The 22620-nt window shown below is 54.7% G+C and overlaps 2 protein-coding genes across 6 annotated transcripts in view; both read left to right on the top strand.

The window, feature by feature from the left end:
• The first annotated feature begins 1014 nt into the window (after positions 1-1014).
• ST6GALNAC6 (ST6 N-acetylgalactosaminide alpha-2,6-sialyltransferase 6) lies at positions 1015-12080 on the top strand. Of its 4 annotated transcripts, none has more exons than XM_023533024.1 (7): positions 1027-1147; positions 3895-3979; positions 5770-6011; positions 6191-6370; positions 7091-7497; positions 9920-10027; positions 10708-12080. In XM_023533024.1, exons 3-7 carry the CDS (start codon positions 6009-6011, stop codon positions 11159-11161), a joined length of 1152 nt encoding a protein of 383 aa, XP_023388792.1. In that variant the 5' UTR covers positions 1027-1147; positions 3895-3979; positions 5770-6008; the 3' UTR covers positions 11162-12080. The 4 variants fall into 4 exon arrangements, with proteins under 4 accessions (XP_023388793.1, XP_023388792.1, XP_023388791.1 ...); XM_023533023.1 differs by having other exon boundaries at positions 1036-1194; XM_011364240.2 differs by having other exon boundaries at positions 1036-1194; positions 10704-11032.
• Positions 12081-16562: 4482 nt separating this feature from the next.
• AK1 (adenylate kinase 1) overlaps positions 16563-22620 on the top strand; it is a 9563-nt gene continuing 3505 nt past the window's right edge. The window contains exons 1-5 of one of the 2 annotated variants that reach the window (XM_011364241.2): positions 16563-16689; positions 19654-19692; positions 21282-21317; positions 21495-21658; positions 22397-22513. In XM_011364241.2, the coding sequence (XP_011362543.1) occupies positions 19686-19692; positions 21282-21317; positions 21495-21658; positions 22397-22513 (324 nt within the window). In that variant the 5' untranslated portion in view covers positions 16563-16689; positions 19654-19685. Of the gene's footprint in view, positions 16690-19434; positions 19453-19653; positions 19693-21281; positions 21318-21494; positions 21659-22396; positions 22514-22620 lie in introns of those variants that run through there. The other variant, XM_011364242.2, reaches the window with a different exon arrangement.

Genomic DNA, 22620 nt, shown 5'->3' on the forward strand with positions numbered 1-22620 from the left:
ACTGTATTCTTGACTTTAGCTTTGAAAACTTTAATCACCCTGATAGGCAAAAGCTAGTTCCTGTCCCTGGCTCTGAGAGGTGGCCTACTGCCTGCTGTATACCTTAATAATATATTGTGTAGTTCATTTGTCTTCCGAGACTCGTCTTTTTCATACCTTATGTCCCTAAGTTTCATCCATTTAATCGTAGCTCATTCATTTTCCCCTGCCATTTAATATTTCACACTGCGAATGTGCCATCATGCAAAAAAAGTCCATTCTCCCGTTGATATATGGGGCTGTTTCCAGTTTAGTGTTATCCAGCTTCGTTCGTTTTATACAGGTGTAAGAATTTCTCCAGGGTACATACCCAGGAGAGGAATGCACATTTTTACATCTTTGTTTTCCAAAGGAATTATAGAGATGCAGTTCTTTAATGTGCTTCTTCATGTGAACATCCTGTAAGTATCCTGCCCATCCCGTCTGTCAGCACATATTGACCTACAGCATTCATTTTAGCAGGGCTGTGCCTTTATTTCACCAGGCACCTATCATGGCTACTTATTATTTTCACTATTATATAAAGTGATGTAATAAATACCCTGAAAATTAAAAGTCAATAACATTTTTAATCCTTACAACACCCTATGAGGTTATTCTCCTTATTTTCTAAAGGCGTGCAGGGGAAAGGTAAGTCATGTGCCAGGCGGTACAGCTAGAGGGGGCAGAGCTGGACTTGAACCGAAGGTTGAACCTGAGTTCACCCAGGGTGACTACTGGGGTGCAGGGCTTTGGATGCCCTGCCTAAGGGAACTCAGCAACTCAACTGATTCCAAGCGCCGTGTGCTTTGAGACTCAGTTTTCCCAAACCGGAGCCAATAAAGCGAGACGGAAGTGAGCCCACAGTAAAGGGTTCCAGAAGGTTATTTTCGTTGTCAATACTGCGAAGCGCTCACGTGGCCCGCGGAGTCGCCTTCTTTCCCCCGCCCTCGCTTCTCCCTGGCACCGCCCAGAGGCGGAGCCAGCCGGGGCCCCTCGAGGCTCCGCCCGCCTCCCTGGCCTGGTCTGGTGCTTCGAGTGGCGGCGCTAGGACCCAGCGGGCCCGGGCTGCGTTGGGGCCTGGGCGGCCAGAAGAGCGCGGACCCCAGCTCCCGGATCCTAGCGCCATGTGAGGGGACTCGGGGGCCGCGGGGGGCCGGGCGCTCCCCGGGGGAGGTGAGCTGGTGCCACGCGGGGGCGGGAAGAGGGAGAGGGTGCTCCCGGCTCCCCTGGGGGATGGGGAGTGATGATGCGGGGGCTCCGGGGGCTACCCTGGACTCACTGTCTAGCCAACTGCGCCCGGAGACCCCGGTCTTCGCGCCCAAGGGCCGTCGCGGGGTTTGCGGGGCCTCCTGTAGCTGATTACCCCATTGGAACTCGGAGAGCCTGCCGCCGTCCTGCTTCCCTTCTCTTCCAAGCTGGGGTTAGGGCTCCGGATCCCCCGGAGTGCCGGAGTTGGGGTCAGCGCAAAGGGGGTTGGCGCGGAGGGTGAATCGCCCCCCACCCCAGGTGGACCCACGGGCTCGAAGACCCCCATCCCGGAGTTAGATGCCCCCTCCCCCTTCATCCCGCGTGACTTGTGGGGGCATCCCGACCCTGCAGGAGGGCTTCCGGGGCTGGGAGAGGCAAAGACCCCTAACCGGGCAGGGTGTGGCCCACACGGTTACCCCAGGGACCCAGCCCTCCTGCATCGCTGCCATGGGGCGGAGTCCACGCTCCCCGCCCAGCGCTCTGGGCTGCCATCTCCCCAGTCTGAGCCAGCTGTTGCCTAACAGGCTTGCCCCCCACCCCCTCCTCCGTGCCGGGCTAAGTGCTGGGCACACACTCGGTGGCCTCTGGCTCATTCCAGTCCTGGGAGATCCTCGAGGGAGAGTCCATCAGCCTCAGCCCTTTGCTGCTCCCCGCAACCAAGTCTCCCCAGCAAGCTCTGGACAGCCCTGCAGGGCACTTTGCTTCTCTGAACCTCAGTCTCCTCATCTGTGAAATGGGGAGTAAGAGCCCCTACCATGCATTGTTGCCGGGAAGATTGAGTGAGTGGGTGATGCTTAGCATGGCTACCGCACACACTCCTGAAATGAGAGATTAGTAGCTGGGCGAGGGGTCAGAGGAAGGAGTGTGTTTCCCTGGCAAACTCGGTGAGGCGGGCCTTGAACAACTCTGTGAGTTGCCTATTCTTATTACTCCCATTTCACGGATGAGGAAACTGAGGCTCAGAGAGGTCACATGGCTTGCCCGAGGCCCCTCAGCCAGTAAGTGGTGGACCTGGCATTTGCACTTGAACCTAAGGTGTTGTACTGACCATGGCATTCTCAAGAGCAGCATTGTGAAGGGGGCTGACCAAGGGGATGGTTGGTGGTCCTGGCTGAGGGCGCTGCTCAGGCAAAGGTGGGAAAGTGGCGGGGGTGGGGGGGGGTTGGGGGGGGTGGAGGTTCGGCCTGGTACCTGGAGTGCTCTAGTGTGTCTGGAGCAAGGGGCATGGAAGGAAATAGTGGTGAGTTGGGAGCCTCGGCTCAGCTGGACGGGTGAGGGCCTGGAAAGTCAGAGGCTTCAGGGCTGACAGGGGTGACCCTGGGATTCTGGACTCCTGGCTTTTGCCCTGATGGGCTGTGAGTGCAAGGACGGGCCACTCTTCCCTTCTGATGAGCTTCAGTTTCCTGATCTGAACCCAGTGAGAATCCCGGGGTCTCCCTGACTAGCTGTGAAGGATGGCCTGGGCGAAACCTGAAACCCGGCTGGGAAGGCAGATGGGGGGCCTCCTCCGGGGACGGGGTGGGGTTGGGCAGTGGGCGGAGTCAGGACCTAACCAATAAGGAGAGGCGTGTGGTGAGGAGCCTCTTGGCCTGAGGTTCTCCGGCTATTCCTGGTGGCAGTGTCGAGTAAACAGCAGCTAGGTCAGGGGGTGGAGATAGTGGCGGGAGCTGTGAGGCCCCTGGAGGGGAGGGCAGAGCTGGGGAGCCCCGGCCCCAGTTTCTGCCTCTGCACTTGCCCAATCTTAGTGCCCTCTAGGCTTGAATCTGCTGGAGGTGGCTGGACAACAGTTCTTATTTGCTTTTGACAGGCGGGGATATTGGGATATGGAGAGGAGCTGGGTCCTGTGAGGATGGGGGCTGGTTGGGGAGTGAGGAGCAGATCTGGCCTTGTCTTCTCACAGCGGAGGCCACTGGGGCTGGGGCAGGAAGGAAGAGCTGCCCAAGGCTGCATTGTCCCCTGATGTCCCCCACCCACCCTGGGGCGGGGAGGGGGGGTGCTGTGATTATGGCCACCTGACAGATGAGTCTGAGCCCTTAACCTCCAAGATCTTACTCGTTGATTAATGAAGTCATTCAGTGATCCTCTTGCACCATCTCCAGGGGCTCTGGAGGCACAGTAGAGAATTTGAGTTGGCTGCACCCTCAGGGAGCTCTCAGCCTTGCTTAGCAAGGTGACACACAGGGGAACTTCCTGTGGGGTGCAGGCTTGCAGGATGAGTGGATGTGAGTGGGGTGCAGGAGGTCAGGGTGTTGCAGACAGTTTTTGCAAGCCCTGGAAGCGTGCAGGTGCAGAGGGGTTTGGGGACCTGCAAGGACTGTTCCTTCGTTCTGAGGGGTGCTGGCTGCCTAGGAGAGCCAGGGTGTGGGAAGGCCCCTGCTGTGGAAACAGAGGGGGAGAGAGCAAGGGTCAGGAAGAGAGCCAGGGTTCTGCCACCACCTGGCTGTGTGACCTCAGGCAGTTTTCTGCCCTTTCTGGGCCTGTCTCCATCTGCAAAATGGATATGATCCTGAGCCTTGAAGTAATAATGGGTGGGTAGGAGAGCCGGCAGGGGTGGGGACGGTGTAGCCTTTGACCAGCTGGACCTAGGGGAGGGCAGCTGGCCATAACCCTTTCTGTGGCTTGCAGGCGTGAACCGACATCCCCTGGGCCACCTGCAGGACGCTGGCCCCTGCCTCTCAGCAGATGCTGGAGAGAGATGAGTAGCAACAAAGTAAGTCCCCCTTCATTTCTTGTCCTCATCTCAGCTTCTTACTTTTCTCGGTGAGATGGGCTCCTTCGGACCTGTCTCAGACCCAAACCATCACAGGTCTCTTCCTTGCCAAGAAGTGGCTGATACCTCTGAAGTCCTGATTTGAGCCCTGCTGTGGCCATTCATCTGTGTGGCTTTGGACAAGGTTCTGCCTCTCTCTTTGGGTCCAGGTCTACCTCTGTCCTTCCTAGGCTTGACCGGGCCATTTGTAGTAAAGGATCATCTGAGAAGGTGACTTGGAGTGCCGTGTAGGGGGTGCGGTTGGGGAGGTAGAGGTGAATGGGGAACTGGGGGAGGGGGTCAGCCAAAGATGAGGGAGTGTTGTGAGCATCACTCTGAGAGTGTCAGGATTCCCCATCATCCAGTCATTCATGCTTTCCTGAGCACCTACTATGTGCCTGGCCCTGCACACCCCTTTCCTAGGATCCACTGTACCATAGCTTTGGCAGAATCTGAGGGTTGGGGGCAGGGTGTTGTGGGTGTATCCTTCTGGGCCCAAATGGCAGAGAGAAACCACACAGTAACTTGAATAGGGGAAGTTTAACCCATTTCCTGTTTAGAGAAAAAAAGTGCTGCTCGCTGTCAGTGTTCATTTAACATCACATGTAGAAATGCTGTGTTTTCTAAGGGTTGACATTTTCAGCAAGCAAGAATCACTCTATTTTGTAAACGGAAATACCAATACTAAAAACACAATGCTACAAATAGGACGATGTCATTTGTTTCCAAAGACTATTGATATATTAGAGGGATGAGAAAACGATAGTGAGATATTTTGTGGCGAACCTTGGGGGTAAGGTTAGGACTGTAATCCACAAGTTATCTTGGGGTCAACACTGCAGCTGTCAGCACTGCCAGCGCGTATTCTCGGGGCAAATAGGAAATGGGTTAATGGATAGTTATTAACTATAATCGGGCATTGGTGTAACAAGGAATTGAAACTTTAAGGAATCCGGGAATAGCAGGTATTAGGAGCAGCCACCGCCCCCTGGGCTGAGATCCAGGCCTTTATGGAGAGGGCAGAGCTATGGCCCACTGGATGTCAGAGAACTCGCTGTGCTGCTGTGCTGGTGGAAATTGTTGTAAGTCCACCTCATAGGCTACTACATGAGAGGTCGTTCGCAGGAGATAACTTCCGAGAGGCACCCAAGCTCCATACAGAACTGCTCCAGGGAGGGGAAGCTGGTGGTCTCTGGGTGTTCAGGTGGTTGAGTGTACTGCATGAGCTGAACTCTGGAGAAGCTGTGATCACAGCAGGAGCCCAAACTGCCTAAGGGTGGGTGCTGGAGGCAGCTGCCGAGTGCAACTGGTTGCTGGCCATTGGGCACTGGAGACAGAGCACATGCCTGAGAAGCCACCATGTGCCCTGTGGGAGCAAGTGCTCCAGAAGCAGGTACAAAGCCCACTAGAACCTGGAAGCAAAATCTTTTCCTCTTGCAGTGTCTCTCAAGCGCCCTCTACTGAGAAACCTTAACATGCAGTTAGCTTGCATGGAAAAACAAGTAAAGGGCCCAGATCTATTTTCACAGAGCTGGCGAAAAGGGTGAATTTGGAGCTGAGAAGCAATACATCGATAATCAGCACAGGGGGCTCAGCACAAGGAGCCAGGGCTCCCAGGTCTCACCTCACCTTGCAGACCCTGGGCAAATGAATCCTTGCGGGCACTTTGGATATCACTTTCCTGCCCTGTCAGCCACATGGCGGTGCACTATCTATGCAGCCCGATTGCTGACCAGGTCCATCCCCTCCAGGTTTAGATAAATGAAGATTTACGGAGAGTGCTGTTTGGAGAAGACCTGAATCCTCTCATTGGACTGTCCTGCCTGTCTCCAAGCATCCTTCCAGCTGCAGCTGGAGGGATCCTTCTGATACCCACATCCAGTCCAATCCAGCATACCCTCCTCCTGAGGACGTTCTGTACTCCAGGCCTTGCCCTGAGGGCTGAGATACGGTGGGGAGCAAGGCTGACCCAGTCCCAGCCTCAGAGCTCATGGTAATGTGATCAGTGCTGTGATGGGGGTCCTCAGGGCTGGAGGAGGCCTTCCTAAAGGAGGTAGTGTCTGAACTGGTCTGGAATGAGGAGCAGGAGTTAGCTGGGCATGGAGACAGCAAGGAGGCGGGGCGCCGAGCCTGCCAGGTCGCTGAGCCCTCACTGGCCTCTCCTTTCTCCAGGAGCAGCGGTCAGCAGTATTCGTGATCCTCTTTGCTCTCATCACCATCCTCATCCTCTACAGCTCCAACAGTGCCAATGAGGTCTTCCATTATGGCTCCCTGCGGGTCCACAGCCGCCGGCCCTTCAACCTCAGGAAGTGGAGCATGACCGATGGCTATGTTCCCATTCTCGGCAACAAGGTAGGGCAGCCGCTTTGGGGAGCTCCCTGGGAGCTGCCTGGTGGCTGATCTCCCCACGGCCCACCATCACGGGTCCCTCCCCCTCTTCTTCTCTCCATTCCCTCCATCCCTCCTAAAGGAGAGGGTAGACCCTGGGAGTCAAGGCCCTGGCTTCCAGTGCCTTCGGTCCCTTGTTTGCTGTGTGACCTTAGACAAGAGCCCTGCCCTCTCTGGGCCTCATTTCTCTCCATGTTCCCATCCTTGGCACTAAAATCCTACTATCTCCTCAGTCAAAATCCCTTCGGAAAGGTGTCTCTGTTTTTCACTGATATTTCTCTGCTAGGGAGTCCACACAAGGTTTGGGAGGACACAGGGGTACCTGACAATGCAAAAACAGCCACCGCTCCTGTCACTCTTGATCCCCTGTCCCTATTTTACTTTCTTCCTAGCACACTTTACTTACCACCTGCTATTATTTTATCTTTTACTTGTTTGCTGTCTGTCTCCCCAGCCATGAGTATCTGAAGGCAGGAGTGGGGTTTCTTTTGCTCATTGCTCTGTCGGAGTACTTGGCCATTAGCTAGCTTGCTATAAATATCTTAAAGTACTGAGTGAGTGGGCTTTGGTTTCTTCCTTTAAAATGGGCATAATACTTCTGGTCTCCAGGAGGCCTGGATGTACAAAGCACAGGTCCTGGCATGGAGTGGTCGTGACAGTGTTGACTCCCCTTGCCCTCCCCAGACGCTGCCCTCCCGGTGCCACCAATGTGTGATAGTCACCAGCTCCAGCCACCTGCTGGGCACCAAGCTGGGACCTGAGATTGAACAGGCCGAGTGCACCATCCGCATGAATGACGCGCCCACCACGGGCTACTCAGCAGATGTGGGCAACAAGACCACCTTCCGCGTGGTGGCCCATTCCAGTGTGTTCCGTGTGCTGCGGAAGCCCCAAGAGTTCATCAACCGCACTCCCGAGGTGGTGTTCATCTTCTGGGGCCCCCCAGACAAGATGCAGAAGCCCCAGGGCAGCCATGTGCGTGTCATCCAGCAGACAGGCCTGTTATTCCCCAACTTGGAGGCCTACGCCGTCTCTCCCGGCCGCATGCGCCAGTTTGACGACCTCTTCCGGGGTGAGACGGGCAAGGACAGGTACCAGCCTCCTGCCTGCCCCCTCTAGCCAGCCTCTGCTCCCCTTCCGCGAGCTCGGAGGTCCTGCTGCTCCCGGCATGCACTGCTCTGAGGGTGTGGTCACTTCTTGCCGCCGTCTGCTCAGGTTACCTACGGGAGTTCTCTTCGTGTCCAGCTCTTAGCACGAGTCATTTCCAACGTGCTCTGCATGGCCTCGTCTCCCCCGGAGGGCTTCCTTCCAGCACTTCTTGCTTTAAGCACTCCGTTGCTCCCAGCATGCTCTGTTCTAAGCATATATTATTCCCAGCCTCGCTCTGACTAATCTTAGAAAGGCTAGGCCAGTGCCGTCCAATAGAAATGTAATGTGAGCCACATACGCAATTTAAATTTATGTAGTAGCCACATTAAAAAAGTAAAAAGAAACATGTGAAGTTATTTTTAACATGTTTTATTTAACCCAGTATGTCCAAATGTGGTCCCGTATATATTTTGTTTGACTTACACCTAAATATTTAAAGTTTTGGAGCTACTGTAAATAGTATTTACAAAAATTTTTTTTGGTTTCCAATTATTCATTGCTAGTATTTCGAAATATGATTTTTTGTGAGTTGATTTTATATCCTGTAATCCTGCTAAATTTACTTATTGATTCTGGGAGATTTTTGTAGATTCTTTGGGATTTTCTGTGCATTTGATCATGTATCATGTAAGGACATGCAAATAAGGTCAGTTTTATTCCTTCCTCTCCAACATGTATACCTTTTATTTCTTTTTCTTGCCGTATTGCACTGACTAGGATTTTCAATACGATGTTGAATTGTATTTGAAATGGCGACAGTAGACATCCGTGCATTGGTCCCAGTCTCGGGGAAAGCGTTTAGTTTTTCATTATTGAATATGATGTTAATTACAGTTTTTTTGTAGCTGTCCTATATCAGGCTGAGGAGGTTCCCTTTGCTTACTAGTTTGCTAAGAGTTTTTGTCATTACTGGATATTGAATTTTATCAAATGTTTTTTTGCATCAATTGTCATTATGTGGTTTTTCTTAAGACTGTTAATATGGTGGCTTGTATTGATTGATTTTTTTTTTTTTTTTTTTTACGCCTATAGATCTTCCTAGGTAGTCTCCCATCCAAGTACTGACCAGGCCTGACCTTGCTTAGCTTCTGAGATCAGTCAGGATAGGACTTTTTCAGGGTGGCATGGCTGTAGACTGATTTTTAAATGTCGAGTTAGCCTTGCATTTCTGGAGTAAACTCCACTTGGTTGTGGTGTATTATTTTTATATATTATTGGATATGATTTGCTAATATTTTGTTGAGATTTTTGTGTCTGTGTTCGTGAGAGATATTGGCCTGTAGTTTATTTTGTACCGTCTTTGGTTTTGGTATCAGGATAACTCTGGCTTCAGAAAATGAATTGGAAATGGTTCCTCTTCCATTTTCTGGAAGAGATTGTATAGAATTGGTGTTCTTTCTTATTTAAATGTTTGGTAGAATTTGCCGGTGAAACTATCTGGGCCTGAAGAGTTCTTTTTCAAAACATTTTAAACTATAAATTCAGTTTCTTTAATGGTTACAAGATATTCAGATTATCTATTTCATCTTGGGTGAGTTTTAGTAGTTTCTGGTTTTCAAGGAATTGGCCCATTGCATCTGAGTTGTCATGTATGCAGTTTTTTTGTGGTATGTAATTTCTTTTATGTTTGGAGGGTCTATGATGATATCCTCTTTTTAATTCTTGATTTTGGTAATTTGTATTTTTTTCTTTCTGTTAGTCTTGCGAGAGATTATTATTTTTTAAAAAACTTCAAAGAACTGCCTCCAATCAAAAATATCCAAAATATTTTCAGTTCAACATGTAATCATTGTCAAAAATTATCAGTGATGTATTCTACATTTTTTTATACTCTAAGAAATCCAGTGTGTGTTTTATACTGGTGGCACATTTTAGCCACATATTAAGTGCTCCTATGTGCCCTCATGTGCCACACGTGGCTGCTTTAGTGAGAAGCACAGCTCTGGGCTCTTAGCTACTTCATGCTTTGCTATGAACTTGTTACTCCCAGCATGACTGTCTCGGATTGTCTCCCCTTGGGAATTTGCCGCTAGCATGGGCATAGCTGCTTCTAGCATGTTCTGTGATCATGGTCACTCTCAGCCTGGTCCCAAGTGTGACCAGTCTCCCAAGGAGTTTATTCCCAGCATGCCCTATTCCTATTCTTTCCCTGCCAAGGACCTCTCTCCACACCCCTCATCTCTGCTCAGACCAGCCCCCTACTGGCATCGGGCTGGACCAGGGGTGACTGAAGTTGCCCCACCCCACCCCGCCCGATGAGTTGGTGGGTGGAGTTCTTGGAAACTCTGTGGGGATTGACTGGTCCTCCCTGCCTGCCACACCCTGCCTGCATGCCCCTTCATCATGCTCCCTCTCTGCCCCCAGGGAAAAGTCCCATTCGTGGTTGAGCACAGGCTGGTTCACCATGGTGATTGCGGTGGAGCTGTGTGACCACGTGCACGTCTATGGCATGGTCCCCCCCGACTACTGCAGGTGAGCCCCTCCAGGACAATGCCCAGTCACTGGCTGTGGGATGGAGCTGGGGGCCTGGAAACCGTGGCTGGGGGGCCTTCGAGGGCCGCTCTTTGTTGGTATTCAAACTGCTCTGCAGAGAGCTAGGCTCCTTGGAGCTACCTGGGGGGCCTCTACCCCAAGCTCAGCGAGAGTCCAGAGTTTATATATTAATAGTAAGTAGTATTATTACTATATGAAAATCCCATGAGGTGACAGCTGTTCTTTACTGAGTGCTGACCATGTCTCAAGCTTGGCTATGCTTATTATCTCATTCATTCCTCACAGTGACTCCAAGTGATAGGTACGTTATCCTCCCTATTTCATGAATGAGAGAAACTGAGGAAGACGTTTGTGAGTGGCCTAAGGTCCCACAAACAGTAATGGGTGGGGACCAGGCTCCAGAGCCCATAGTCCTTTACCCTACTCTGCCACCCTCTTGGGGACAGGAAAATGTCCACCGCATTAAAAAAAAAAAACATTTTGGTGGTCACCAACCTCGTTCACCTTATGCTTATTTTATAGATGGGGAAACTGAGGCCCAGGGAGGGACAGGGGTTTTCCCTCACTGAGGTCCTACAGCAGGTCAGGGGCTGGAAAAAGCAAGGGCTCTGCCAGTGCCCACCCTGCCCTCACGGCCCCATCTGCTCTGCCCCAGCCAGCGGTCCCGCCTGCAGCGCATGCCCTACCACTACTATGAGCCCAAGGGGCCGGACGAGTGTGTCACCTACATCCAGAATGAGCACAGCCGCAAGGGCCACCACCACCGCTTCATCACCGAGAAGAGAGTCTTCTCGTCCTGGGCCCAGCTGTATGGGATCACCTTCTCCCATCCCTCCTGGACCTAGGCCGCCTTGCCGGCGGGGCCCTCACAAGGGACACAGGAGAAGTGGCTCTCCGCTCAGCCACTTGACCAAAGGCTGTCTCCTGGCCAGTCAAGGTTGGCCAGAGTGTCTTCTGGCCAATCAGGGTGTTAAAGAGGGTGCATCCTCCAGCCAGTCAGGGCTTGAGGATCTCTCTTGGCCAATCAGGGATTTGGGCTTCTATGTGGTTAATCAGGGGTGTCGGGATTTCTTGGCCAGTCAGGGTCAGAGTAGTCAAGCAGGGTATTTCTGAGTAATGTGAGGCTAAGGACATGTTCTTTCCCATGAGGCCTTGGTTCAGAGCCCCAGTATGGCCCTCGAATCACTTCCTGTTGGCTGGAACAGTGGGGTTCTATCCCAAGTTGCTGGGAACTTTGTGTTGCCCCTCACCTCCCAGAGCCAGAAAGAGAGGTTGCGTGGAGGGTGGGCACTGTCTGGAGTCTGGGCCGGGGCACTTGTGGGGTTTGTCGGGGGGGTCCCAGAGGTGGGAGGCTGGCGACTTGGTCTTGGCTCTCCCTTGAGTGGCCTTGGACAAATCCCTTGCCTCTTCTCTGGCACCCTTTTGCCTGTGTCGGGTTTTGGGGGCCCGGGGTTCCTTTGTTGGGGGGCTGAACTCCCTAGGGACCCAGAGTTCCCTTCCCCGTCTCCTCCGGGAAAAGAAGGTATTTTTGCACAAATTCTCCCAGTCTGGGAGACTCTGATAAGAATGAGACAAACCAGCTGTTTCTTCGCCCTCCCCCAAGCTGCCCTTAGCTTGGCTCTTAAAGAGCCAGGCCCCCTTTTCTGCCATCCAGCAGTGAGGCTTTCTACCTGTTGGAAGAGCCTTTGGGGTGGAGGCAGGGGGGACCTAGCCAAATTGGGGTTTCAAGCAGCCCAAGATTCTCCCTCCAGCTGGGTCTGGGAAAGCTCTAGGGGGCCAGGAGCTGCGTTGCCTGGGTTCGGGCAGCCCTCACTCTGTATCAGGCACTTTATTGCTGGGCCTTAGTGGGTTGGGTTTGCCCTCTGCTCTTCCGGATCCTGGAAGAGAAGTTTGGAGGCCTTCCCGGAGGAGGTTGTGGAACGGGAGGGGCCAGAAGCAAGCCATTGCACATTGGGGTGGAGGGGGGGGCCAGTGACTCCCCTAGACTTGATTTTGTAATGATTTGTATGGGAATAAATGCTCCTAAGCTCCAGTTCCATTTCCTGTGTCTCCTGATCGAGCCAGGCTCTCTCTAGCCCGTGGCTTTGGGCCTCCTCAAGACAGTCAAGTGCCCACACTCTCTAGGTCGGGAGTGAGTCATGCACTTTGCAGCTGGGGTGGAGAGTTGGCAGCTCTGGGGGTTGGGAAGGTGGGGAGGTTCCCAAGCCAAACCCACCTGGCTTTTCCAGTCCTGCCTCCCCCTGCCTGTGTGACCTTGAGCAAGTCACTTCCCCTCCTCAGAGCCGCAGTTTCCTCATGGCTGAACCAGGACCACTCCTTGCCCTCAAGGAGCTCAGGTTCTAGAGAGGGGAGGGGCCCCATGACAGGTTCTGCCCCAGTCAGGCCACTATGGGCAGTAAGGGCTACAAAGACAATAATACAAATGATATGAGAGGGGCTTTTGAGGAGGTGATGTTCTCTGAAGGCCTGAAAGATGAGGAAGAGACCTCTGCAGAGGTTAGGGAAAGAGCTTCCTGCAGGGAGAGAAGGGGCGGGAGAAAACGACATTCCCGTCACAGAGTGCTGTTTGGGGACAGTTGGGAGGAGGTCAGAGCAGCAGGTGGACGGGGAGAGGGCAGAGGGCAGGCAGCGGGGTCAGAGATGGGGCCTGGAGTCCTGAGTAACAGTCCTCCAGGGCCCCACAGGTGGGAAGCAGGCAGGGCTGCTACTCTGGGAGGGGTGTGGTGAGCTGTAGTTGAGTAAAAGGCCTTGTTTACAACTCTAGATTGGCAGGAGAAACGGGGTCTGTGACTCTGGGAGATTACAACCTGTTGAGGCAGATAAGATGCCCTTGGGAGCAGAGGCCTAACAAAGGGTGACTGTGTGAGACAAGGGCAGGCCGCCTGCTCGGGACCAGGAAGGCTCTCCGGGCTCTGGGCCAGCCGAGGTGGTGGACCATGGAGCTGCAGGGAGCGAACAGCGACCTGCATTTGTCTCTCAATTCATGGATGCATTTAGGAAGTAGCCACATGCCATGTGCTGTATTAGGTGCACCTGAAGAGAGGTGGACTGTCAGGTGGAAAGAATGGCCTGAACAATAGCCCAGCGGTGGGACCCATGGCCTCACTCAGTAGGCAACTGAGGGAGCCGTGGAAATGAGGCCATTAGGGACCAGATGGCAGAAGGCCGTCAGCTTGAGGAGGGCAAAGGCTCCATCCCTCTTGCTTGGAGAGGACATCCTTGCTTGAATAGCAGCAGGACAGTCAGGAGGCTGGGAGGTCGCCAGGCCCGGGGCCCAGTGGTGGTGGTGGTGGGCGTGTCAGAGGGACAGGGACTCCTTGCAAAGTCATCATGTGGGGAGCCTGAGGCCCTGCATGGGAGTGGGGATGTGGGTGGGAATACTGTACACTCCAGCCCCGTGCAAAGGCTTCTGGGAATTTGCCCACTGGTGGGCTTGAAGGGAGTTGCAGGAGGGCGTCAAGAGGGCGTAGACCCCAGGAAAGTTCAGTTTAGCAGCAAGAGGTAGGACTTTGGTGAAGGATGCTGAAGGCAGGAGGCCCGGGGCCTAGTCCACAACCCCACAAACTCTCACTCCCTCAGAGGGGTCCCACAGAGACCGGCACACTCATTACCAAAGTTATCTTCCTGAAGCCACCTCATCAGGGTCCTCTTTGCTCTGAAACCTTCCCTGGCTCCCCACTGTGGCCAGGACCAAACCCACCTCTTCGTTTGGAGTTCAGGGCTCCCCTGCATCCCTGTCTGTCCCTCTCACCCCTGTGAGACCCCCATCCTGCTTGAGGGTGGGGGCATCTCCTGCTGGCTGCAAACCCCACATGTGCTTCCTGGGGCAGCCCCTCCTGCTGTTTCCTGCAGGCCCCACCTGGGGCAGCCCCTCAGGGGCACTGTGTGCTTCCTCCTGGATCCAGCTGTGAACCTCAAAGTGAGGCCATCCCAGATTCACCCCCCATGCTCCGATACTGGCTCATTTTTAAAGCCTGGGAATTTTTTATTTAACCAGGATATTTTAAAAATGTATTTTAAAATTGGTTTCATTTTATATAGTTATATTTATAGGTATTTTATGTTATAAAATAACGGAAACCATACAAATGTTATAAGATAAACAGTGAGGGCATCACTCAGTCCTATTCCCTGTTAACAGTCTAGGGTATAACCTTCCAGATTTTTCTTCCATGCAATTTTTTTTCCTTCCCTCTGCTCCTCTCTCCTCTGTCCTTCCCTTCCCTCATCTCTCCCTCCCTCCACTTGCTCCTTCTCTTCCTGGCTCCCTCCCTGCCGCTCTTCCTCTCTCCCTCCTTTTTTTCTTTCTTTAGGTTATAGCTGAGAAAAAAAAAAAAATCCTGAAACTTCAATATCCCAGCATTGGTGAAAAATCTATAGGTCATATGCCAATGAAATAATTAAAACAGGTACTTAAAATAGGTTTTTTCCCCAGTTTTTAAGATTTTTAAACATTTCTTTTTATCGTGGTAAAAAACATAAGATTTACGAGTTAACCATTTTTAAGTGCACGGTTCAATAGTGTTAAGTATGTTTACACTGTCATGAGACAGATCTCCGGAACTTGTTCATCTTGCAGATCTGAAACTCTATATACGTCCAACAAACCCCTTTCCCCCACCACCCTCAGCCCCTGGCACTACTTTCTGCTTCTCTGAATTTGGCTACTCTAGATACCTCATGCCAGTGGACTCGTACAGTATTTGTCTTTTTGTGACTGGCTTATTTCACTTAGCATAATAGCCTCAAGGTACATCCATGTTAAAAGTGTTAAAAGTGTTTTTTATATATAAAGTAGTAGGAGCTGCTTGTATCAAAAAGAAAATGGGGATTTTACCATGGGGGGCGGGTAGGGAATCATGTGCACACACTCACCCTCTCAGTTCTGCTTCATTAACTTTAAGATGCCATCGGTTTGCTTCTAAGACAACATGATTACAGAGATGTCAAAATGCAAAGAAAAAAACTGAGGAATGGATCTTGCACACGCACGTCCCTGTGTTGAGAATCGCTGAAGGTGGGATGAGACCAGCACAGCGGGACTTTCTGCCTAATGTCTTATGTCCTGCTAGCTCTGGCTTTCTTTCCCCTGCTGACTCTAGGGCAGTCACCGCCTCCCCACACGCCTGGCTGCACCACCGGCCCTCCCGCAAGTCAGTGCTCGCTGGCCCCAGGGAACCATCCTGTACGCATTTTGTGCCCATGTGTGGGATTCCTGAGGGTGAAGGGCACATTTGAAATTTTGATTGACATCATTAATTTGCTCTCCCCAAAGGTCATGCCAATGTGCACAGCCACCTACAGCTTTGCAGATGGCCTTTTAAACTTCTATGGCAGACTGCTTGTCCCAGCACCTGTCCCTCCCACAGATGGGGAAACTAAGGTCCCCATCAGACTTTGTCTGAGGTCATAGGTGGCAGAGTTGGGACTAGATCCAGGCCTCCTGGTGTCCAGGCTGTTGCTAAGAAACCACCCACCTGAAATGATCTCCCAGGAAGTCTTATTCTCCTGCTGAAACACCTTCCATGGCTCCCTAGTACCTACGAGACAAATTCTGAATTTAACCCACTCCCTCTATCTGGGACTGCTGCCTTCAAGGTCATGCATGGCGTGGTCTAGGGGCAAGTGTATGAGTTCTGAAGCTGCATGGTGCTGGTCTCTGCCCTGCTACATTATTGAGCGCCTTTTGCCATGTGTCAGTCCCCACAGATAAACACATCACTTTCTACTTGGGAAGCTTAGGTGAGCTAGCTTACAGGTGTGAAACTTACTTTCCTTCATGTTTAAGGATTCACAGACATGGCTGGAGTCCACACCTGGTGTGCCGTCAGCACTCATTAATGGGAGCTGTTCTTTTTAACAGGATCGTCGGTCCCCAGTCTGGGTACAGCATTCTGAATGTCCCACATCCTCGAGCTCACTTCACTGGGAGCTGCCAGGCAGTTCCATGGAGGTGGGGCTGGTTTTTATAATCTATACCACCACCAGCTGGGGGAGGGTTTTGTGGGTGCTCTTTGGGGTCCTGGGGGGAGTTTCTGTCCCAGAGGAGTCCTTGGGATCCCTTTCAACAAGGGAGGAGGAATTCCAGGTGGGTCTTGGCCCAGGGGCCGCTGGGCAAGATCTGAGGAGGGGCTGGGGGACTCGTCTGGCCAGCAAAGCTCCTAGAATCCATGCCTCAGTCCCCTCCCTCCCTGGTCTGGCCTCTCTCTGTCACCAATTTGCTGTGGGATTTTGTGCAAAGAGCCTCTCCTCTCTGGGCCTCAGTTTCCCCAGCTGTCACATGGGCAGCGTGGTCCTGTCCCGCTGGAGCGAAGTGGGCACAGTGGAGGCAACGCAGGAATGGAAAACTCTCAGCAAACCGTGAATTGCCATATGCGTGTGTAGGCACGGCCGCCTGGCGGTGCACGAGGGAGGACTCAGCCTTACTCCGGTTTTCCATCAGGGCTCCGCTCTGGTCCAGTCTCCTCCCTTCCCGGTCCGCTCTTCCTCCCACCTCCCTCCCTCCTGCCATCACGGAGCTGGCTCCCAGCATGCCGCGCGCTGCTGACAGCCTTATAAATAGTCGCCTTTGCGGGCGGGTGGCTGGCGAGAACGGGCAGGGCACACACTGGCCCCGGTGCCCACCCGCACCCCACCCCCAGGTCAGTGTGTGTGCCCGCGTGTGTCTGTGCGCGTCGGGGGGAAGCCGATGCGGGGAGAGGGGAAGCCGCAAGCACCTGGGGAGTGCGCGTGTGTGGTGTCCGTGGGGTTTGCGTGGCCGTGTATGTGTCCGTGGTTGTGATCTGTATTTGCCTGTCTCTACTCCCCAGGCTCTGCTCTAGGTATTTGTGCCACACTGTGTGCACGCGCGCGTGTGTGTGTGTGTGCGCGCGCGTGTGTTGCAGTCCCTCCCAACCTCCTAGACTGTCACCTCTTTGTCCTGGCGTCCACTGCTGGGGCTCCAGGTTCCTGTCCTTGGCAAGTCCCAGCTGGGGCCTGGGGAGGGGGACTGTGGCCTGACTCCCTGCCCTTGAGGACCCAGGTGTGGCAGCCTCTGTGATTGGAGGAACTGTTCTGCCGCATCGTTTTGAGTGCTGCCGGGACAGGATGGCCCCTGGATGTTTGGCCCCCTGCTTAAGCCTTCGGAAAGGGCAGGGGCTCCTCGAGAGCCCCAGGGCTGCACATGGGGCTTTTCCTGAACATTGCTCAGCTCCCCACCCAGGAATCTTCAGCTGCAGCGAGACAGGGCCTGGGGGTGTGGGCCCAGAGAGGGGATACGAGCTGCCCAAGGTCACACAGCTGAGCGATGGAGTTGGAATTTGAACCCCAGTGGATCACCAAACGCTGAAAAGGTTTCTCAGTCGAGAGATGAGAGACCTGGGACCTGCCCTGGCCTTGCCGTTTGATTGTAGTCAAGTTTCTGTCCCCCGTCCCTGGCTCCCCAGACCCCTGGCAAACCACACCATTATACCAGGAGCCACTATTGCCCTGATCCAAGGGCCTTATAAGGCCTGGGTGCTGAGTCCGTAACCAAACTCCATCCAGGACCCCTGGCCTCTGGGAGGCCTCCTCACAACCCAGGTTATTTTGGACCAAGGAGGTGGCAGGTGCCAACAGGACAGAGGGGCTTAGGTTACTGGGAGGGGGCGGGGCAGGGCGGGGTCAAGGCAACTCCTCAGGCATGGACAGCAACTGTGAGCTGTCCCTGGCCTGGGGACACCCCCTCTCCTGCTAGCCGCTGAGCGGTGTTGGCAGCTACTGTCCTTCCTTAAGCACACTCAGCAGGAAAGGGGAATGGTCAGCAAAGCTGCTTAAGGACCTACTGGGTGCTGGTCCCAGAGCAGCAGGAAACGGCAGCCCCAGGTTTGATTGCAGCTAGGCCCTGGAACAAGTCTCTCATCTCCTCTAAGACTCAGATTCCTCCTGAGAGGGTCGTGACGATGGAGCAAGGTCCCCTAGCCTAGGCTCAGCCCGGGCCAGGGGAAGACAGGCCTGCAGCACAACAGAGAGGTCCAACACAGTATGCTGTGTGTGACGCCAGGGCAAGTTCAGAGGGGACAGCCGCCACTATGGAAGCGGAGGGCAGATTCCAGGAAGGCTTCCTGAAGGAGGTGACCAACCTGAATTGAGGCTTGAACAGTAGCACCTTGGGGAAAGGCATCCAGGCATTGGGGGCTCCAGCGGGGGCCTGGAGAGGGTGGGCACTGGCGAGGGGAGGCCTGCCTTGGGGAGGGGCCCCACACGTGCATATGGCCCTCTCTGGGACACAGTTTCCAGAGAGGAAACTGTAGGTGAGGGAGCCCCCAGCAGTTTAAGTGGCAGCCGATAAAGCGGCAGAGGGGTGGAGGCAGATCACCAGGCCATCGGCTACATTTGGGGCCCAGGCTTTATCTCTTGGGACCTACAAGGAGGAGTCTACACTTGGAAAGGTTTTAAGCAGGCGAGTGACATGGTCTCAAGCTTGTGGAAAATTCCCGCAGGTTGCCTGGTGAGGTATGGAGGTGGGGAGACCTCCTTGGAGCAAGGAAGTGGCCGTGAGGACACAGACTGAGGAGGGGTTTAGGAGCAAGAGGACTGGGAAGTGCTCGTGCGGAGGAGGGGGGTGTGAGAGAAGGTCCTTTAGCTGGGGAAGCGGGAGGGACTCATTGTTCAGAGCCTTGGGCCTGTTCAGGGGTTGTTGACTTATGGGGTTGGGTAGAGAGGCCTGGGCTGGCTGGGCAGGGATGTGGGCTCCCAGGAACCTGAAACCAACAGTGAGAGGGTGGAGTAGACGCCTGGGGTATGGGGGCCGGCCAGAGGAATGCTGGCTGAGGGTCAAAGGTCAAGGCGAGAGTGGCTGTAATGGTTGTTGGTAGCCTTGGAGAAGGCTGGTGGGTGGGGCCCCAGGGAGTATGGGCGGCAATTCTGAAGAGACTGATGGAAAGGCAAAATTGAGGGAGGTCCCTGGGGGGCTACGGAAGCAAAGTGGGTGACAAGAGGGGTTAGAGTTGATTTACGCGCTGAGGGGATGGGAGGGCAGTGGAGCAAGGTTCTCAAGGGGGCGAAGGGGCAGGGGTCACATGGGGGGTAGAAGCTGGACCTGTGCGGGGTGGGGGACTGAGAGCCTGGGGACCCCTCCTTTGAAAACTGCAGGGCTGTGCCCACACGAACGGCTCCAGCAGCTTCCTCCCCTTCAGACTTGTGCATGCCTTCGAATACCCTCCCAAACCCCATCCTGGGTGAGGACACATGCAGCTCTGGTCTCTCCTCCCTCCTCCCTCCACTTCCTTAGCTGCTTTCCCTGGGGAGCCAGGGCGTCGTCAAGGTGTCAGGCAGATGCAGGGCTGAGCTCTGTTTCCTGGGACTTGCAAGGGGAACGGCTCGCAGTTGCTGGCGTTGCGGTTTATGCCCCTCAGTGGCGGGGAGCAAGGTGCTGCCCTTGACAGGTGAGGCAGCAGGAGCACGTAGAAGGAAGATGACTTTCCCAAGGTCACCCGGCCTCCTGGGCCTTCCCTGCCTCCAGCGTCCCCTCCTCCCTTCAAAGGCATGTTGGGGCCTGGCACACACGCCGGTGGCTTGGCGGGAGCAGAGGCAGCAGGGTGGAGAGAATCTCGCTCACCCGCCCCACCTGGGCCCTTGTCTTACAGAGCGCTGACTCGGCTCCCCGGACCTCGGCAGGATGGAAGGTATGGAGGCCCCTCTCCTCTCCTGCTCACTGCCCCGGCCTCAGTGTGCCCATCTGTTAAGGGGGTGTGCTTTTGGGAGACATTCTGGGAGGGGTTGAAGGAGACTCTGGGACTGTCAGAGGGGGCCTGCCTGGGAGCCTCCAGCATCCTCCTCAGGTCTCTCACAGGATGTGCCAACTTCAAGATTAATTTTAGAAGCGACGAGGCCTCCTTGAGGCACCTGAGGGCCCCACAGCTCACCTCCTACGCTGGTATTTTTAGAGTTGAATCCCTGCCTCTTTCTGGAGAGGGTGGGCGCTGGCGAGGGGAGGCCTGCCTTGGGGAGGGGCCCCACACGTGCATATGGCCCTCTCTGGGACACAGTTTCCAGGTTGTACTGTGGCTGGGTCTAGAGGATGTCATAGGCTTCCCTGGCTCCTGTGGGCTGGATCTGGAAGGAGTCATGGCCAGAGAGCCCAGCTGGCCCGCCTCCTGGCAGTGCTACCCATCCCGTTCCTGGCATCGTGCCTCAGCCTGGGCAGCTCTTAAAGGAGCCCAGTGGGCCTGGCTGCTGCTGCTGCCCGAAACCAGTGGTCACCCTTCTGCCCTGGAGCTCTGAATGTCACTTGCCACTGGGCCGTGGCCTCCCCCCACACCCATCACATGGCAGGCAGGTAGGTGGTAGGTGGTGGGAACCCACAGGAGAAGTTGTTCCTCTGATAGCACCCCCAGGCTGTAGCCCCATGGCCAGGAGGGCCCCTGGGAACTGCCAGGCTCACCTCCTCATTGGGACAGGGTCAGAGAACCAGCGAGGGGTGTGGCATTCTTTCCTAAGGTCTCACAGCGAGGTCTTTCTTCTGAGAAGGAGGGGAGGCCGGCAGCCTGGGAAGAGGCCCTGCGTCCCAGCCAGGTTCCGGCAGCCCTGGAGCAGGCCCCTGCCTCTCCGGGCCTCGTTTCCCTCTGGCGGTGGGGCTGTGGTCTGTGTGTCCTAAGGGCCGGCGAGGCCGAGGTTGGAATGTTAGCTGACACGCGTTCTCTCCAAGCAAGGGTTCCACGTACCCACTGCGGTCCTTTTCCCAGCAACTGTCTCCAGGGCAACCTATGTTGTGGCTGCCAGCTCCACATTTGTACCGCCCAACGCAGGCGGATGATGGGCAGGCCCAGGGCCTGGGAGGGGAAGGGTAGGGGACACAGCGGAGCAGGACCATGGGTGCCTGCTGCTCCACAGGAAGCTCCCGCAGTGAGGAAGACTATAAGGCCAGAGGTGACCCGCTGCTGGAGTCCAGCCACCCACAGGGAGGGGGCATGAGGGCTGGCATCAGAGCCCCTCAGGGCCACCCTCACAGCCTGTGCCTGTAGCCTCCAGGCCTTTGCCTCGGCTAGTCTCTCTGCCTGGGACACCCTCTCGCCTCCTGACCTGTTCCAGTCTCTGAGCTTTCCTGACCCCATCACTACTCACGACCGGCTGCGACTCGTTTGCCTCCCTCACAGGAGCGTGAGCTGTGTCTGTCCCTCTGCCTCAGGCCCAGCTCGGGCCTGGGACTCCGGACGTGCTTCTGGCTATTTGTCAAGCGAGTGACTGAGCTCTGCTCCCCTTTTCTCTCCCACAGAGAAGCTGAAGAAAACCAAGATCATCTTTGTGGTGGGTGAGTCCGAGGCAGGCGGGTGAGGCACAGGCAGGGCTGTGTTTTCACAGGCCCTGGTGGGAGCCAGGGCCTGGGGCTGCACCCTGGGCTCTGCCCCTCCTCCGCTGGGTAGCCGGGGCAGCCTGTCCCTGCGGGGGCCCCGTTTCTTGGGGCTTCTGAATAGGTGGGCGCTTGCAGGCGGGCCCGGCTCGGGGAAGGGCACCCAGTGTGAGAAGATTGTCCAGAAGTACGGCTATACTCACCTTTCCACCGGGGACCTCCTGCGGGCCGAGGTCAGCTCGGGCTCGGCCAGGGGCAAGATGCTGTCGGAAATCATGGAGAAGGGGCAGCTGGTGCCGCTGGTGAGTGAGCCCCGGCGGGGTAGGGGGCAGTGGGGTGATGGTGGCTCGGAGTGGACATCAGCCAGCGAAGCCCGTGACACGCTGGCAAAGCTGACCATGACCTTCCCTGGCTCTGATCCCTTTTGTGGATCCCCATTGCCCTGGGCAGAAAATTCCTTCCAGAAGCTCCCAAGAGCCTCCAGGACCTTGTGCTGCTTACCCCTCCACCCTCCTACCACCCTGGCCTCGTTTCCCCTTCAAACTCATCACAGGCCTTCGTGCCTGGAGTGTGTTTTCCTCTTCAACTCTCAGACCTTCCTGACTCCTCAGATTTGGGCTAAGACCCTCCCTGCCCCCCCAACCTCCAATAGCCTCCCCTCTTTGTCCGGAGAACCTGTGTCATGTTTGGAAATTTATAAATCATGTGTGTAATTGTTTGCCCCCTGGCAGGCCGTGAGTTTCCTGAGGGCAGGGAAGGCCTGCTTCGTTCACAGCTGTGTCCTCAGGGCCCTAACGGGAGCTGGCTGAGAGGAGGGGCTCAGTCAATATAAGTGAATGAATGAATGAATGAATGAATGAATGAATGAATGAATGATTCAATCAAGTCTTCTCAGTTCAGAGAAGGCCTGGAGAGGGAGGCTTGTCTGGAATATCTGTGTTAGGGCAGAGGGTGTTTCAGCTGTGGGGCAGCGCACGCCAGGGCCCATGAGGGGTTGGGGGGAAAGGGGCTCACGGCCCCTCTTTCTGCTGTGCCCCCAGGAGACAGTGTTGGACATGCTCCGAGATGCCATGGTAGCCAAGGTAGACATTTCCAAAGGCTTCCTGATCGATGGCTACCCTCGGGAGGTGCAACAGGGGGAAGAGTTTGAGCAGAGGGTAAGGCACAACCTGGTGGGTGGCCTTTTGGAGCTGTGACGTGGGGTGGCCAGGTAGAGGCTGCTGTGATGGGCAGAGACAGAAACACTGATTGCAGGGGTTGGGGG

Source organism: Pteropus vampyrus, unplaced genomic scaffold (assembly GCF_000151845.1).
Source record: "Pteropus vampyrus isolate Shadow unplaced genomic scaffold, Pvam_2.0 Scaffold95, whole genome shotgun sequence".
Taxonomy (NCBI): domain Eukaryota; kingdom Metazoa; phylum Chordata; class Mammalia; order Chiroptera; family Pteropodidae; genus Pteropus; species Pteropus vampyrus.